We start from the raw sequence: 16,709 nt of genomic DNA on the forward strand, positions 1-16,709 counted from the left end.
ACTTTGGACATGGAATTCTTTTTTTTTTACCAAAGTCATTGGTAGTGCGTCTAATCTCTTTGGTGTTGTTTAAATGTCTAAAATGACATGTTAAAGTAATACTATCTAATTTTATACTACATATTTAAAAGTAATCGAGCAGAGAGGATCAACAAAAGCGAGAATTAAGCCAAAACCGAAATTGATTTCCAATTGCAGTGGCTCAGCCAAAACCGAAATAGAAATCGGTTTAAATTTGCGGTTCGGATTTAAACCGGGATTGGGCAGCCTACTCGCAACCACTCCGCACAGCTCAAGTTAGTTCCCCGTCTCTTTCTTTGGGCTCGCAGTTGAAATGGTTCGCCTTTTTTTTACACTTTCTCCGACGATTTCTCGATTCAGTATATATCCTGGAATCTCCTCCGTATTAGCGGCGACTAATACATCTCTCAGATTACGAAGACAACACCATCAATTCAAAACCAAAACCCCGACTTTACCGTTAGCTTCTCCATCATCATCATCTTCACCCAATTTTAAAAGGACGCGTTTTTATTCTACCGGAGCAAGAATTTTCTCGAATTCGAATTATTTTGATGATAATTTGGTTGTTCTGGGCATTGAAACAAGCTGCGACGACACTGCTGCTGCTATCGTAAGTCCCTTTTTTTTTTTTTAATTTAATTTAATTGATCACCATTTTTGTTCTTTTCTTCTTCTCCTTATCTTTTACCCACTTATGTTAAACTTATATTATTAGTTCATTGCTTGAATTTTGTGGGGTTTTAGGTGAGAGGTAATGGTGAAGTTCTTAGTCAAGTCATTTCTTCTCAGGTAAAAAGATCAGTCCTTTTTCTCTTATTATTAACAGCTACTATTTGATTCTTTCTTTGGCAGTGCCTTTACATGTTTTACAAGACTCAACACTAATGTGACTTGTAGACATTGTTTTGTCTATGAAAGCCTTTCATTTCTTTTTAACTCTCTCTTTCAAATTCAAAGTTTATTTCCTTTATATACTGTAACTCGTCAAGTTTTCACATGTTCTGATCTTGGAATTGGCGACATAAGGCAGAACTGCTTGCCCAATATGGAGGCGTCGCTCCTAAACAGGCTGAAGAAGCACACTCCCGGGGGTTATCGATAAGGTTATATACACTTTCTTTTTCCTCATTCAACAGCATTGCAAGTCTACACTCAATAATGGTTTAGCTGTTTCTATCCACAACCTAAGATATTGCATAAATTTCAGCATTCGGACAAAAATGATGATATATTGGTTGCAGGTTGTGCAAGACGCGCTTGATAGAGCCAATTTGACCGAGAAGGATCTCTCTGCTGTTGCTGTTACCATTGGACCTGGTTTGAGCCTCTGTCTACGTGGTAAGTTGGAGAAACAAGTATTCACTCTTGTACTCTTGAAATAACTTGTCTCGTTTGAGTTCTAATTAGGGTTGAAGTGTTTCTTTCTGAGTCATACAGTTGGTGTACGGAAGGCTCGAAGAGTTGCTGGTGAATTCAGTCTCCCAATGGTTGGGGTGCATCACATGGAGGCTCATGCTCTTGTAGCTAGGTATTGCTTAATATGCTCGCTTTTTGTTTTTGCTCGCATTTTGAGGTTTGTGAATTGCTCATCAGCTTTTGATTTGTCTTTGTAGATTAGTGGAACAGGAACTAAGCTTTCCTTTCATGGCATTGCTTGTATCAGGTACATTGCTTATTGTCTTTTTCTTCTCTAAAGCAGAAACAATTTCGCAATGGTATTTAGGTTTTGTCTAAACAGTGCTGCCCCTTTTTCTGTCTAGGAGGGCACAATCTTCTTGTTCTCGCTCATAAGCTGGGTCAGTACACACAACTTGGGACTACGGTAGATGATGCTCTAGGCGAAGCATTTGACAAGACAGCAAAATGGCTCGGCCTTGATATGCGTAGAAGTGGCGGACCAGCTGTTGAAGAACTTGCTCTGGAAGGTGATGCCAAATCTGTTAAGTTTAATGTAAGTGAAACTAGTTTGCTGGTTACTTAAACAACTTACCAATTCTTGTTCTACTCAAAGTCAGAATCATTTATGTCACATTACGATGTATATCAGGTTCCAATGAAAAATCATAAAGATTGCAACTTTTCTTATGCTGGTTTGAAGACACAAGTGAGGCTAGCCATTGAAGCCAAAGAAATGTAATGTTTAAAATAGTTACATCTTATAATCACCTTAGGAAGTTTTTTCTCTGAGTTATGTTGCATATGAGGAAGCTTGTAATAAATAATGGTCTTTTGCTTGATGTGCAGCGATTGTAAATGTCCCCTCTCTTCTACAACAAACGGAGACAGAAGAAACCGTGCTGACATTGCCGCTTCTTTCCAGGTACAAATCAATCTGCGTGTTTTAATGTTCTTGTGAAATGCTGATCTCTAAACATGTTAGTTTATATGAACCAGCGAGTAGCAGTCTTGCATCTTGAGGAAAAGTGTGAGCGAGCAATAGACTGGGCATTAGAACTAGAGCCTTCTATAAAACATATGGTGAGGCTTGAAATGAGGAACAAGAAACCTCTGTTTTGCTTGACAGACACTGCTAGACTAATATTGACTAAATATTCAGGTAGTCTCTGGTGGTGTTGCTTCAAACAAGTATGTACGACTTCGACTCAATAACATTGTTGAAAACAAAAACCTGAAACTTGTTTGCCCTCCTCCTAGCCTTTGCACAGACAATGGTAAATAGATTGTGAGATTCTCCAGCTGATCGAATTAAATATACAGAGAAGAGAAATTAACAAATTCAATAATCTCTCCAGGAGTAATGGTGGCTTGGACTGGTCTTGAGCATTTTCGTGTAGGAAGATACGATCCACCTCCACCTGCAATTGAACCTGATGATTACGTGGTATGTCTTTTAAACAAAACTCTGTGATACATACTACTTTAAAAAATTCTATTTCCTAGAAAGATGAAAAGTTTTCTAACTTTGTGATTGATGTAATGAATTTAGTATGATCTTCGACCGAGGTGGCCTCTTGGAGAGGAGTACGCGAGAGGAAGAAGTGAAGCTCGTTCTATGAGAAGTGCGCGGATTCACCCGTCACTTACTTCAATCATCCGAGCAGATGATTCTCTTCAACAACAAACACAAACGTAGCAAGAAAGATTAGTCTCATCATAAATTCCAAACCTTGTAGCTTTATTCGTCTCTCAATGTGTATATGTAGTAACCGAGTAACAAACGCTATTTCCGGTTAATTTGTTGAATCAATGTCGTTCAATTAGCTGTCCCGGTTAACCTAAACCGTGTCCGGTTCATTATACTTGTTTTTATTTATTTTAGTTGGCGCCAACACACTCACTCAATTGGGCGGCGCAACTCGCCGGCGAAAGCGACTACAGAGTCATGGAGGCATGGAGGTTACCGTTGTCGTCTTCGATTAGAGGAAAGCTTATATCGGCCGGCTACACTAGTCTGTCTTCGATTTCTTCCGTCTCTTCTTCTGATCTCGCTCGAGGTGAATTTCTAAATCTGTTCTTCGTTTAGGGTTTTTAATTTTGGGGAATTGAAGGAGATCTCGAATCGTTTTCATGATTAACCCTGTAAATCGCAATCGATTACTCCTGGGTTGATGATGTTTAGGGTTTATATACATCTTTTGTGGGTTTATGAGGCAGATGCAAATATCACAGAAGATGAAGCATTTGAGATTTTGAAGTTGGCTAATCAATCCTCTGGATCCAGCTCTTACAATGGAAGCGGTTCTCTCATCAATGGTAAGTTTGATGAACTCCTTTGGAACCTTGTTGGGTTTTTTATTCTCCTTCTTCTTCTTCTTATGATGATGATGGATGATTTCACTAAAGGATACGTTTTTGTTATCTATATAAACAAAGGAGCAAAGAACGCTTGGGATATGCTACACGAAGAGGAGTCTTTGCCGCGGATTACTACATCTTGTTCTGATCTTGATAACATCTTGGGTGGTGGGATAAGCTGTAGGGATGTTACAGAGATTGGTAACAAGAAGTGTGATCTTGATTGTTTCTTTTGTTTCTTGTATTTTGGCAACAAGAAGTGTGATTCTTTCTTTCTTTGTCCAGGTGGGGTACCGGGGATTGGCAAGACTCAGATTGGGTAAATATTATCCGCTTCTTTGGTTTCCTCTACTGTGAATGTATGTTAACTAGGATTTTGATTTGTTTTAGGATCCAGCTCTCTGTGAATGTTCAGATTCCTCGTGAGTTTGGTGGTCTTGGAGGGAAAGCTATATATATCGGTATGTTTTCTTTTAGTTAAACGAGGATGAATGACTTGGTTGATTACTCTTTTTTGGTTGTTGATGCCTGGGGATATTACAGATACAGAAGGTAGCTTCATGGTGGAACGTGCTTTACAGATAGCAGAAGCTTGTGTAGAGGACATGGAAGAATACACAGGATACATGCATAAACATTTTAAAGCAAATCAACTTCAAATGAAACCTAAAGATATCTTAGAGAACATATTCTACTTCCGTGTCTGCAGTTACACCGAGCAAATCGCTTTGGTTAACCATCTTGACAAGTTCATCTCTGAAAATAAAGATGTAGGTATATACGAGTATTAGTTCAACTCTGACATCCATTGATCTTGCTGCTACAAGTATACTGAAACCTTATTCAACGATCACTAAGACTCTCTTTTGATCTTTTATGATTGCAGGTTAAAGTGGTAATCGTTGACAGTATCACGTTTCATTTCCGTCAGGACTTTGATGACTTGGTCCAGAGGACTCGAGTGCTCAGCGAAATGGCTCTTAAATTCATGAAGCTTGCCAAAAAGTTCTCACTTGCGGTAAGAATGTCTGCAAGAAGTGATCTGAATCACAACACATCCTGAACTAACTTAAGTGGAGGAGGTTCCATGATAAACTCTTTATAATCCTATCTCAGGTTGTGTTACTAAACCAGGTGACCACAAAGTACACTGAAGGCTCGTTTCAACTAGCTCTAGCATTAGGTGAACCAAACTCAAATCTACTGTCTCTAGGTTGCTATATAATCATCAGCACTCATTTTGTAATGATTCTTAAATGTTCAATCTTGTGCTGTTTTCAGGCGATAGCTGGTCTCATTCGTGCACCAACCGAGTCATTCTGTATTGGAACGGTGATGAGCGTTACGCGTATATTGATAAGTCCCCTTCACTGCCTTCAGCCTCGGCTTCATACACAGTAACTAGTAGAGGTCTGAGAAACTCATCCTCAAGCAGCAAAAGAGTCAAGATGATGTAGTAACACACCACAACACAGTTACAAAGTACATGAGTAAAAGCTTTCTCCGGTTTAGTTTTGGTTCGGTTCTTGATTCGATTGAAGTGCATGATCTAGACTGGTCAATACCGGACTAAATAAATAATTGTAAGTTTGTAACCTTCAAATCTAAAGCAATTATGTTCTTCACCAACCCTTGCTTGTCATGAGTCATGACCATGGCTTATTGGCCTTTGCTTTGCACACCAATCATGCCGCATTGTCAATCTTATACGTATAATATACTTTTTCAGTTTTTTGACTTGGAAAATTGAACAAAAAAAAAGTTATGTTCGATAAATTTAGAGCCATAGAGGATCACAGCCGTCAAGTTTGTGTCCTTTTCTGAATCCAACGGTCAGATTTTCTTTAGCTTGACGAGATCTAATTGGTTGATTCATAATCTCTTCGTCACCTTTTTTTTTTTGGACAAAAATCTCTTCCTCACCTAAAATGAGTTTTTTCTTCATTACTCACTCTTATTTTTTTCTCACTTCTCTCAATTTACAAGATAGAATCTACGTTTCTTTAGGCACTCGCTCAACCTTTCCTAACCCGAAACATTTCTCAAAATGGCTCCAAATTGATGTTTGTAGATTAATTTAAAATATCAATTAGTAAAAAATTACTATGCATGTTTGTATAATTCCAAATCTAATTAATTCAAATTAGCTCCAGAACCAACCATGTATATATCTCATATATAATAAAACGGAAATACATAACTTTTTTTAATAGACTATATAATTTTTATAAGTTGGTTACAAACTAGATTATAAATTAAATATAGGTTGGTTACAAAAAAGGTTATAGATTAATTGATCAATCTGTGAGCTATATGAATACACTTAAGAATATCCCAAAAAAATTATTTTAAAGAGAATATTCTAATGATTTATACAATTTCTAAAATAAAATCTTTAGTATTCTATGTATTGTTACAAAATATATACTGTTAGGCATAAAAATGAATAAAATTTTAGCAATTTATCACACTTAATCGTGATTTCCGAGATTTTATTGTGCAGTTAAAAATTAAATCTTACCTAAACACGAGTCATATGAAAACACTTTCACCAAACATGTTCAAAAACTAAAATAAAAACAAACAACAAACATAACTATTTCATACATAAAATTACAAAATTAGCAATATAAAACTTACAAAATAAGTATTTTTTTCAAGCCATCATATTTAGCATATGATATTATTGCATAATGTTTTATCCAAAAAAACTTTTAAAAATAATCGTATAAATTATATTTTATTCTAAACAATCATATAAATTGTATACAATGACTAATTGACTACAATTCATATATTTTGAACAATAAATTAAAAAAAAAACATTGTGAACGTTAGCTGGGAAGAAAAACTTCCGTACACGTTGAAATGGCTATATTTTCAATATAATTAATAATAACAATATTTCAATGCCGTGTATATATGAACATAAATTCATTTCATGTATGTAAATTTACGCATAGCCGTTTGCGCTAGCTAGATGGATAAATGTGGGAATGGAGTTTGTTAAAATAATAACTGATTCATTTAAATAGGTAAAAATTTTAACATCAACCAAAAAATTCAATGCTAGCGTAAATCCATTTCTCTCCATGTAATAAAAGTTATGCATATATATAGCCGTTTGATGGCTAGCTAGATAGATGGGTAAATGAATGGTGGTTACAATATTAATTGTTCCATTTACTATGGGGCTTATGATGAAGGTGGGATGATGGGGCTAATAATGAAGGTGTGGAAAAACTGTGGGTTGGAGAAAGTGATGGCCGTGTGAGCTACTCAAGTTCGAATATTGCAATGGAGACGTCTGGGTACCCTCAGTCTCGCAAGTTGGTGGACTTGATGGATTTGAGCGCATTAAGGATTTGATAACTCATTCCCATGGAGAGGAGCCACCAGAAGAACCAAAAGAGGTATATATGGTTCATTTCTTGATTCATTTCCTCTGTTCCCTTTCTTTTATTTTAATGAATCCTGTATTTTGTTTTCAAAGAATTGCTAAAGGTTTTTCTTTCTTTCTTCTACTTATAGTTTGCGATGCTCGATGATGATGAATACATTACATCCATAGAGGGAACTTGCCATGGTTATCATGTTTCCTCGAATTTGAGAGCGGTGACCTCTTTAAAATTCAAAACATCATTTCAGAGAGAGTCACCACTATTTGGTAAAGAGGACGGTAAAAAGTTCATCATCAAAGGGGAGGGTTTTCACACTAGACTTTTCGGCTTCAGAGGATCATCAGACCTCGATCGTCTAGCTGCTCTCCAAGCCTATTTCACCGTGGCACCTCCTTGGACATGTTCAGTGGTAAAAGGTGCATTATACAAAGAATGTGGGACTAGGTGGGATGATGGAATACATGGTAGGGTCCATAACATTACAATAACTAGTGAGTGGCCAAAAATCTATTCTATCAAATTGGGGTATATTGATCATGATGAACATATCATTCGCTATGGAGGTTACCGTGAAGAACCGAATATAGATGTTGATGATGATGGCACAATTCTTGTGCATACACAGTTTAGTTTTCACATATTCGGTTTGTGATCTCGTCTCTTAATTAGTTCCCAACTTATATATACTTATATATATATATATACAATTTTGTTTTAATTTCTTTTTTTCTTCTTGGTAGCTTGAGGTCGGTGCTGATGATTTTGTCACCTCCGTTGAAGTAGGCATGTCAAATTATCTTGGTTTTCTCTCCATAGCTATGCTGAAAATTAAGACAAACAGGGGAAGAGCTCAAGTGTTAGGATACGATCCTACTGGCCAGTGAAATATGCCAAAAGGCTCATTTTGCACAAGAGAGATCATAAGATAGTGGGTTTCTTTGGAAGAGGTTCGGGGTTTCTTGAAGATATTGGTGTTTACTTTGAGCCAATTAATGGTGAATAAGCCTCTTTTCCTTAGTATTTGCTTTTCATTGCTACTCTTATCTTTTTTCTTTGTGTCTCTATGTCTTAGTCTCTCTGTATTTGGTTTTTAAATGTATCTCTATGTCTTAGTCTGCTTTTCCTATTTTGTATGTCTCTGAACTTCGTTTCTCGTAATGGAAGTTAACAAAGACTACTAGCTGCTGCTACTACTACTATCACTACGAATGGTGCAAGTTTGTCTGCTTTTTAGTTTTATTCAATTAATTAGCATCATATCAATAGCCCAACTTCCAAAATCCAAAGTGTCTAAAGTATCGTTGTAGATATCATAAACAGTACTTTCATAAAGAAAAAATATATCACGATTCACAACCATCAATATTAAATTAAGCAACCGCCATTAGACTATCGTAGATGCATGCAACCGCCTCAAAAACAATAGTAATGATTAGCATATATTTTTGTTTGGAACAGAAGTGACACAACATCTCTCACCTATAACGATGCCTAATGATCTCTATGATCGATCGCATAGGCAAATTTCACAGCAAAAGATATTTTTAAAGATAAGAATACGAAGCCACAAACATGCGAGCTAACCATCAATGACGGGACATGCTTTGTTTCCATTCCTCACTCTCTACCATTACGAATGGAACAAAGTTTGTCTGCGTTTTGGTTTTATCAGATTTATTCATATCCTTATATTCGTTATTAAGTGAAACCGGACGACTTTGCTTACTTTTGTCGGTCAATAAATCAATTTCCTCATGCTAATTTGAGAGAAGGAAACAAGCAAAACAAATCATAAATTCAATTTGATTTTACGATTGTGGCAGTTATAAAGAGATTCAATTTGATTTGAGAAAGTAGGATAATTAACATTTATAGCTTCAGTTTGATTTGAGAAAAGTATATTATTTAATGACAATTGCTAATATTCTTGAAGACGATAATTAGTAACATTTAGGGGTATACATACTTTGATTGATAACAAAATTAACGAATACAAGAAATAAGCCGACCAAAAATATTTGCGTATACAAAAAAGTTCATGCATGTATAGCACAGTAACACTTTCCAATTTGGCAATTTCTATAGGGAAAAAAAAAGTAAAAAAAAAAATTGAAACTAAAACGAAAAAAAATAAAAGACCGACCCGGCACTGAAACTTTCCATTTTTCTAATTAAGAAAGAAGTAAAAAAAATGCCTTGTGTTTCTAGGGCAATCACTACCACGCCGCAATGCAAGATTCGCAAACGTGTACATCACTTAACCTAGACCATGCTGGAAACTCCATGACAACCTTTCCCCTTAAGCTCACCTTCGAGATACTATCGAGGCTTCCGGCTAAATCTGTCATGAGGTTCCGATCCGTGTCGAAGCTGTAGCTCTCTACCATCCAGAGCCAACGGAAGAGTCGCGCACGCACGTCTCGGGTACGATCCGGTGGAAGATGAATACAAAGTGTTGTGTGTGATGATGTATGATGGGTTCAAACGCAGTAGAACAGACATAAAACAAGAACATCTCGTTTTAACAGTACTGGGATCTCGATCTCAACCCAGATCTTGGAGAAGGGTCGAGAACCCCCCTGGAGAGCCTTACACAGATGTACAAGGCGGAATTTGCATCAATGGTTCTATATACTACGGAGTTGGAGATACCAAGAAGATAGCTGAATTCGACCTTAGATCCGAGAGAATGATGTTTATTAACGCACCAGCGAAAGACGATATCAAAAGTTGGAACTTTATAAATCACCAAGGAGAATTAGGAGTAATAAAGTGTGATTACTTGTATAATGAGATGCGTGTGTGGATTCAAGAGAAAGAGGAGTTGTGGAATAACATGGCTTGTGCCGTGCCTTGTGAGTGGGGAGCTTTACTTAGGGATAAGAGACCATCTTGTCCGGGAGAGATTCATACCGGAGAAGTTATGTTGGTCTCGAACCGGTTAGAATCATCTAAGCCTTTCTCTGTTTTCTATTGCGATGTGAGCCAAGAGAGTTGCAGAAGTGCGCAAGTCGAAGGGATCGCCGATGATTGGTTTAGAAGCTTCCATGGAATTGGGAAGCAAGATCGTGATACCTTTTGTTTTCCAGGTTACATTGAGAATATCATGTTCTTGAATCCTTGCTATTTGAACAAACGCTCGATCTCCATAGTGTTCACTTCACTATTAGGGTTTACTGTCTTTGACGATGTTAGCCACGTACTACATATTAACACAAATTGGAAGCCTACTCATATATTTATGTTTTTCTTTGGAAGAAATTTTCATAATATAATGCCATCTTTTTTACTCTGGTTTTCATATATTTTCTCTTTTTTTACTCTGTTTTTTCTCGTATGGTTGCGATTCCACATCGTATATGCCATCGTTTACTCTGTTGCAAGTTGAACTTGTTTTTTTTTTTTTTTTTTTTTTTTTTTTTTTTTTTTTTTTTTTTTTTTNTTGGTCAGGTGTCGTTAAGTTTAACTTAAAAGAGTATTGAAATTAACGGAAATAATTTCATAAAATTGCTATAGGAAGGTGTTTCACTATGTTTATGTTAATTTAACTCTAGCCATATCTCCCTTATATCAGACTTAAATAGAAGGAACGAAAGCGTAGCCGTAGCGTGTGCGGGTTGCTTGGAGAACAAACTTCGTATACAGCGAGAGTTTTGAACTCCATTTGAATTATTCGTAAAGAAAATGGAAGAGTACGTCTTACGATAAGGATCCTCACTAAAGACTCTGATTAACCTTAGTGAAAATTGCATTATGATCACTAAGACTCTGTTTTAATCTTTTATGATTGCAGGTTTTAAAGTGGTAATCGTAGACAGTATCATGTTTGATTTCCGTCAGGACTTTGATGACTTAGTCCAGAGGACACGAGTGATCTGAATCACAACACATCCATGACTTAAAACCGAATTAGGTTAAGTAGAGTTTCCATCCATAATAGACTCTTGTAGTCCAAAGGTTCCATAATTATAATCCATAATAGACTTTTGTAGTCCAAAGGTTCCATAATAAAGTGTAAGTATAATCCAATATCTCAGGTTGTATTACTAAAGCAGGTGACCACAAAGTACACTGAAGGCTACGTTTCAACTAGCTCTTAACCAAGCTCAAATCTACAGTCTCTAGGTTGCTATAATCATTATCACTCATTTTGTAACGATTCTTAAATATTTCAATCTTGTGCTGTTTTCAGGCGATAACTGGTCTCATTCGTGCACCAACCGAGTCATTCTGTATTGGAACGGTGATGAGCGTTACGCCTATACTGATTTTTTTTTTTTTTTTTACAACAATTCTTCGGTTAACTAACTCCATCTAAGCGATTATAATCATCTCATTACAACAAGTTGCTCCGTGTCTTGGACATCATTGAAGAAACTTTCTTTGATTTCTTGCGATATCTCTGAAGAATCCTTTGCCAAAGATTCTATGTGGTTGTCCGATCCTCGAAAGCTTAAGATTGTATGGCCTCACTCAGCTAAATGTTCTTGATCTCAGCAAGTCACTGCGTCTGAGAGTATTAGAAATCCATCTTTTCGGGGTTAAAGGGCCAATACATATTGTGGAACCATTTATACATTACCTCAGTTTGACAAGCACTCAGTTACCTTGTACCTTAGTTGTTGTCTCGTCGTTAACCAAAGTTAAACTAGACTTTTACTTCACTTCATTCACGGAACTGCTCGATGCTGATGATTTTCTTCAAGTCCTGGCGCTAGAGATGCTAGAGAAGTTGAAGAATGTAGAGAAGCTTACTTTTGGGGAAAACTTTCTTAAGGTATGTTTTGTGTATTACCTGTATAGTAGAACCAGTTGGTGGCACAGACACGTTTTTTACCTTTTTAGATGATTGATTAGTTTCCATTAAGCTTTTTATTTTCAGTAACTCTATATGTCAATTAGTTTCACTATCTAAGATGTCCCTCTATATGTCTAAAATATATATATTTTTATCCTTGTCTTGCTCTGGAGTTTCGTGTTTCCGTATATATTCACTACTATTCGATTGTGCTTCTGTAGATTTTATCCCTTGTCGAACTCCGAGGTGTTTCTTTTCCGATATTAAAGGCTCAAGTTTTGACGCTCAAGACAAATTTCTCCCAGTATGTAATGCATGGGATAGTAAGGGTGCTACAAAACTCACCTGAACTAATGAAGCTAACCCTAAAACATAAATCGAACCGTGGCATGAGCATCATACCGGTATGTTCACCTTGGACCACCTTTTTTTTTCCTTGACCATTCAAGCTATTGCCGAGCTTGAATCATCCTAGAACGTTTTGAGTTCGATGAACCTGAGATATTGATCATCTGTTTTGCATTACTGATATTTTTTTTTTGCTGTACAGGACAAGCATCTTGACTACTACTTGTATTCGCATAGTTTGAATCTGAATCGATACAGGGTCCTTAGGAAAACTTGGCCACTAGAGTCAAAGCATGTGGCTTCGTTCATGAAAATTTTGCTGGAAAACACAAAGAGATTAGAGAAGATGGTCGTAATTGGACTGAAAGATTATCAAAAAGGAAGATTTTTTAAAGAGTTGCTTCAAATGGTTCCAGTGCTCTCACACGACAACATGTAGCCATTGTGTTCACCTAAACCAATCCGAAGTTGCATCAAATGGTTCTAATGCTCCCATTTTACTCTGTTTTTTTCTTCGTATAGTTGCGATTCCAATTCCACAACGTCTATCTCGAGTATTTTGCCATCTTTTACTCTCTCATGCCTATCATCTCTTACCGTATGCTTCTTGTTATCATACTTATATTTTACGTAGTTCTTTTTATAATTTTACGTAGTTCTTTTTATAAAAAAAAGTTTGTCAAACAAATTAACAAAAAAACTCTGAAAATACAGATGCATGTATAAATTTTTTAATCATATGTACAAGAATTAAAAACCAGCTATGAAATCCATCCATCTTGCTGCTACAAGTATATTTAAGGTTAAAGCCTTAAAGGTTACTACTATGAAATCCAAATAAGCCTCTTTATAATCTTTTATGGTTGTAGGTTAAAGTTGTAATCGAAGATAGTATCTATCACCTCTGCTTAAGGACGTCCTTTATTAAAGTAGGATTAGTTTAAGAAGAGGTCATAAGCTGCATAATCTAATCACAGGTTAGTACACTGAAGGCTCGTTTCAACTAGGTGAAACCAAGCTTTCTCCGGTTTAGTTTTGGTTCGGCTCTTGATTCAATCGAACTGCCTGATTCAGATCTGTCAATAACGGAGTTGGTGAATTAGTGACTAATGTATTTCTTAAATCTGAAGCAATTATGTCCTTCACCAACCCTTGCCATGACCATGGCTAGCTTTTGCTTTACACACCAACCATGCCGCCCTGTCAAATAAATCTTATTCTCTTATTGACTATTAAATGATTAAATTAGTAATTAGCGTAAAATTCAATGATTAGTTGAAAATTAAACAAAAAAAATACAGGTTTGATAAATTGTTAAAGCCGTAGAGAGGATCACAGCCGTCAAGATTGTGTCCTTTCTGAATCCAAACAGAGAGCATCAATAATGGCTTCTACGTCTTCTCTAGCACTCTCTCAAGCTCTCCTAACCCGAACCATCTCTCAGAATGGCTCTGAAAACCGTGTCTCTGTACCAGCTTTCTCTGGTCTCAAAGCCACTTCCCCACGCACCATCGCAACCGTGCGACGCAGTGTCTCCACGAGCAGTCACTCTCTCCGCCCAACGCTCGTTTGTGCAGCAGCCGTAGAGGCGATCGAGACAACCACTGATTCGTCTCTGGTTGATAAATCAGTGAACACGATCAGGTTTCTAGCAATCGATGCGGTTGAGAAAGCCAAATCAGGTCATCCAGGTCTTCCAATGGGTTGTGCTCCAATGTCTCATATATTGTACGATGAGTTCATGAGGTATAACCCTAAGAACCCTTACTGGTTTAACCGTGATCGGTTTGTTCTCTCTGCTGGACATGGATGCATGTTGCACTACGCTTTGCTTCACCTTGCTGGCTACGACAGCGTTAGGGTTTGTCATCTCATCTCTTCCTCTGCTGATCAATTTCCTCAGACTCATGTACATAAATTAGGATTGATGAAAATAGTGTTGGAATTGTTTATTAGGAGGAAGATTTGAAGAGCTTTCGTCAATGGGGAAGTAAAACTCCTGGTCACCCGGAGAACTTCGAGACACCTGGTGTTGAAGTCACTACTGGTTAGTTATTTCTTTGTGGGTTTCATGAGGATTCAAGAAGATTCTCTTATCCTTCAATCTTTGTAATTAATGCATCGTTTGCTTTTGCGTACATGTAGGTCCTCTTGGGCAAGGTATTGCAAATGCTGTTGGTTTAGCTCTTGCTGAGAAGCATCTAGCTGCTAGATTCAACAAACCTGACAATGAGATTGTTGACCACTACACGTAAGATTTTTGAATCTTTTTTGCTTAATTTGTTATTTTTCTCTGGTTTTGAGTTTGATATATATATGTTGCTATTTTGGGTTAGATATTCGATTCTTGGAGATGGTTGTCAGATGGAAGGGATTTCAAATGAAGTTTGCTCTTTGGCTGGCCACTGGGGACTTGGAAAGCTCATTGCTTTCTATGACGACAATCACATTTCTATTGATGGAGACACAAATATTGCTTTTACCGAGAGCGTGGACAAACGTTTTGAAGCTCTTGGATGGCATGTTATTTGGGTAAAGAATGGTAACAATGGTTATGATGAGATCCGTGCTGCCATTAGGGAAGCTAAGGCTGTAAAAGACAAGCCCACTTTGATTAAGGTAAAATCTCAATTTTGGTTAGCCATTATTAAACTCGTTAAGCAATGTTTGATTGTTCTTCAAGGCCTTTAATGTTCTGTTTTGTGGCATGTATGGTTTAGGTCACTACTACAATTGGTTATGGTTCTCCCAACAAGGCAAACTCATACAGTGTCCATGGAGCTGCGCTTGGAGAAAAGGAAGTTGAGGCTACCAGAAATAACCTTAGATGGCCATATGAGCCGTTCCAAGTACCTGAGGATGTCAAAAGGTAAATAGAACCTTCTGTTTCTGTTTGTGTGTAATGACACACTGCTTTGGTAAATTACTATAATTGTTACATTTTCTAGCCATTGGAGCCGTCACACGACAGAAGGGGCTGCTCTTGAAGCTGATTGGAGTGCCAAGTTTGCAGCTTATGAGAAGAAATACCCAGAGGAAGCTGCAGAGTTGATATCTATTATCTCGGGTGAATTGCCAGCCGGTTGGGAGAACGCACTTCCTGTAAGTATAACTTGTAACTTGTAATTGGTATTCTTGCATTGTTACTCAATGAAACTTTATTTGTATCTTTCAGACATATACACCAGAATCTCCAGGTGATGCCACCAGAAACCTGTCTCAGCAATGTCTTAACGCACTTGCCAAAGTTATGCCTGGTTTCCTTGGTGGGAGTGCTGACCTTGCATCTTCCAATATGACATTGCTTAAAGCATTTGGAAACTTCCAAAAAGATACACCTAAAGAAAGAAACCTTAGGTTTGGTGTGAGGGAACACGGAATGGGAGCTATCTGCAATGGCATAGCCCTTCACAGCCCCGGTTTCATCCCTTACTGTGCAACTTTCTTTGTGTTCACTGACTACATGAGAGCTGCAATGAGAATCTCAGCTTTGTCTGAAGCTGGTGTTATATACGTTATGACACATGACTCCATCGGTCTTGGAGAAGATGGACCAACCCACCAACCAATCGAACACTTATCCAGTTTCCGTGCCATGCCTAACATCATGATGTTCCGTCCAGCTGATGGGAACGAAACAGCCGGTGCATACAAAATCGCTGTCACAAAACGTAAGACACCTTCTGTCTTGGCCTTATCAAGACAAAACCTGCCTCAGCTTCCAGGAACATCAATTGAAAGCGTCGAGAAAGGTGGATACACCGTTTCTAACAACTCAACCGGTAACAAGCCCGATGTGATCTTGATCGGAACAGGATCAGAGCTAGAGATTGCCGCTCAAGCTGCAGAGGAGTTAAGGAAAGAAGGCAAAACAGTGAGAGTGGTTTCGTTTGTGTGTTGGGAGCTATTCGACGAGCAATCAAATGCATACAAGGAAAGTGTTTTGCCGTCTGATGTATCAGCTAGAGTAAGTATCGAAGCTGGATCGACTTTTGGATGGGGAAAGATTGTTGGAGGGAAGGGGAAATCTATTGGAATTGACACGTTTGGGGCAAGTGCACCAACAGGGAAACTTTATAAAGAGTTTGGTATCACCGTTGAAGCTATGGTTGATGCAGCTAACTCGCTTATCTAAACAGAGTATCTTACAACCACATAAAGAAATTTCAAAAGATGCTTATGTTTTCTTTGTATTGATTTATTTCAAAATCCATTGGTAATTTGGTATTCTGTACTTTTATGGTTGAATTTTTCCTTCTCGCAAAAAACATGAATGTCCATTTTGGTTGTCAAAATTTTCCTAATTTACACTTTTTTTTTTTACATCAATTTCCTAATTAACTTATTATTTATCAGTTCCAAATATGCACAACTAAAAAAGG

At 37.4% G+C, this 16,709-nt stretch overlaps 5 protein-coding genes across 5 annotated transcripts; all 5 read left to right on the forward strand.

Moving 5' to 3' along the window:
- Positions 252 to 3,279, forward strand: LOC104783086 (probable tRNA N6-adenosine threonylcarbamoyltransferase, mitochondrial). The gene is given in 14 exon segments (XM_010508165.2): positions 252 to 634; positions 769 to 813; positions 1,051 to 1,113; positions 1,116 to 1,127; positions 1,266 to 1,362; positions 1,462 to 1,552; positions 1,638 to 1,687; positions 1,785 to 1,975; positions 2,072 to 2,157; positions 2,269 to 2,344; positions 2,419 to 2,502; positions 2,582 to 2,696; positions 2,778 to 2,866; positions 2,972 to 3,279. Coding segments are annotated over 14 exon segments (1,446 nt in total). The 5' UTR covers positions 252 to 334; the 3' UTR covers positions 3,119 to 3,279.
- Positions 3,306 to 5,411, forward strand: LOC104783084 (DNA repair protein RAD51 homolog 3-like). Its single transcript, XM_010508164.2, has 9 exons — positions 3,306 to 3,479; positions 3,640 to 3,738; positions 3,859 to 3,981; positions 4,066 to 4,099; positions 4,171 to 4,241; positions 4,324 to 4,550; positions 4,667 to 4,798; positions 4,897 to 4,963; positions 5,062 to 5,411. The coding sequence occupies exons 1-9, from the start codon at positions 3,368 to 3,370 to the stop codon at positions 5,235 to 5,237; spliced, it is 1,041 nt and encodes a 346-aa protein (XP_010506466.1). The 5' UTR covers positions 3,306 to 3,367; the 3' UTR covers positions 5,238 to 5,411.
- Positions 7,047 to 8,293, forward strand: LOC109132613 (jacalin-related lectin 48-like). Its single transcript, XM_019244373.1, has 3 exons — positions 7,047 to 7,193; positions 7,312 to 7,825; positions 7,922 to 8,293. The coding sequence occupies exons 2-3, from the start codon at positions 7,318 to 7,320 to the stop codon at positions 7,924 to 7,926; spliced, it is 513 nt and encodes a 170-aa protein (XP_019099918.1). The 5' UTR covers positions 7,047 to 7,193; positions 7,312 to 7,317; the 3' UTR covers positions 7,927 to 8,293.
- Positions 9,649 to 12,766, forward strand: LOC104784418 (F-box/LRR-repeat protein At3g03360-like). The gene is made up of 6 exons (XM_010509446.1): positions 9,649 to 10,270; positions 10,975 to 11,051; positions 11,374 to 11,424; positions 11,590 to 11,958; positions 12,201 to 12,383; positions 12,530 to 12,766. The coding sequence occupies exons 1-6, from the start codon at positions 9,649 to 9,651 to the stop codon at positions 12,764 to 12,766; spliced, it is 1,539 nt and encodes a 512-aa protein (XP_010507748.1).
- Positions 13,573 to 16,652, forward strand: LOC104783087 (transketolase-2, chloroplastic). The gene is made up of 7 exons (XM_010508166.2): positions 13,573 to 14,188; positions 14,284 to 14,374; positions 14,473 to 14,578; positions 14,664 to 14,946; positions 15,048 to 15,196; positions 15,276 to 15,429; positions 15,503 to 16,652. The coding sequence occupies exons 1-7, from the start codon at positions 13,712 to 13,714 to the stop codon at positions 16,460 to 16,462; spliced, it is 2,220 nt and encodes a 739-aa protein (XP_010506468.1). The 5' UTR covers positions 13,573 to 13,711; the 3' UTR covers positions 16,463 to 16,652.

The sequence above is a fragment of the Camelina sativa genome, chromosome 4 (assembly GCF_000633955.1).
Source record: "Camelina sativa cultivar DH55 chromosome 4, Cs, whole genome shotgun sequence".
NCBI lineage: Eukaryota > Viridiplantae > Streptophyta > Magnoliopsida > Brassicales > Brassicaceae > Camelina > Camelina sativa.

Coding starts and splice junctions, on each gene's coding strand:
- LOC109132613 (XM_019244373.1), top strand. CDS start 7,318: ATGCTCGATGATGATGAATACATTACATCCATAGAGGGAACTTGCCAT.
- LOC104783084 (XM_010508164.2), top strand. CDS start 3,368: ATGGAGGCATGGAGGTTACCGTTGTCGTCTTCGATTAGAGGAAAGCTT. Junction 3,480..3,639: donor TTCTTCTGATCTCGCTCGAG/GTGAATTTCTAA, acceptor TTTATGAGGCAG/ATGCAAATATCACAGAAGAT. Junction 4,100..4,170: donor ATTGGCAAGACTCAGATTGG/GTAAATATTATC, acceptor GATTTGTTTTAG/GATCCAGCTCTCTGTGAATG.
- LOC104783087 (XM_010508166.2), top strand. CDS start 13,712: ATGGCTTCTACGTCTTCTCTAGCACTCTCTCAAGCTCTCCTAACCCGA. Junction 15,197..15,275: donor GTACCTGAGGATGTCAAAAG/GTAAATAGAACC, acceptor TACATTTTCTAG/CCATTGGAGCCGTCACACGA. Junction 15,430..15,502: donor GTTGGGAGAACGCACTTCCT/GTAAGTATAACT, acceptor TGTATCTTTCAG/ACATATACACCAGAATCTCC.
- LOC104784418 (XM_010509446.1), top strand. CDS start 9,649: ATGTATGATGGGTTCAAACGCAGTAGAACAGACATAAAACAAGAACAT. Junction 11,425..11,589: donor AGTCATTCTGTATTGGAACG/GTGATGAGCGTT, acceptor ATATCTCTGAAG/AATCCTTTGCCAAAGATTCT. Junction 11,959..12,200: donor TTGGGGAAAACTTTCTTAAG/GTATGTTTTGTG, acceptor GTGCTTCTGTAG/ATTTTATCCCTTGTCGAACT.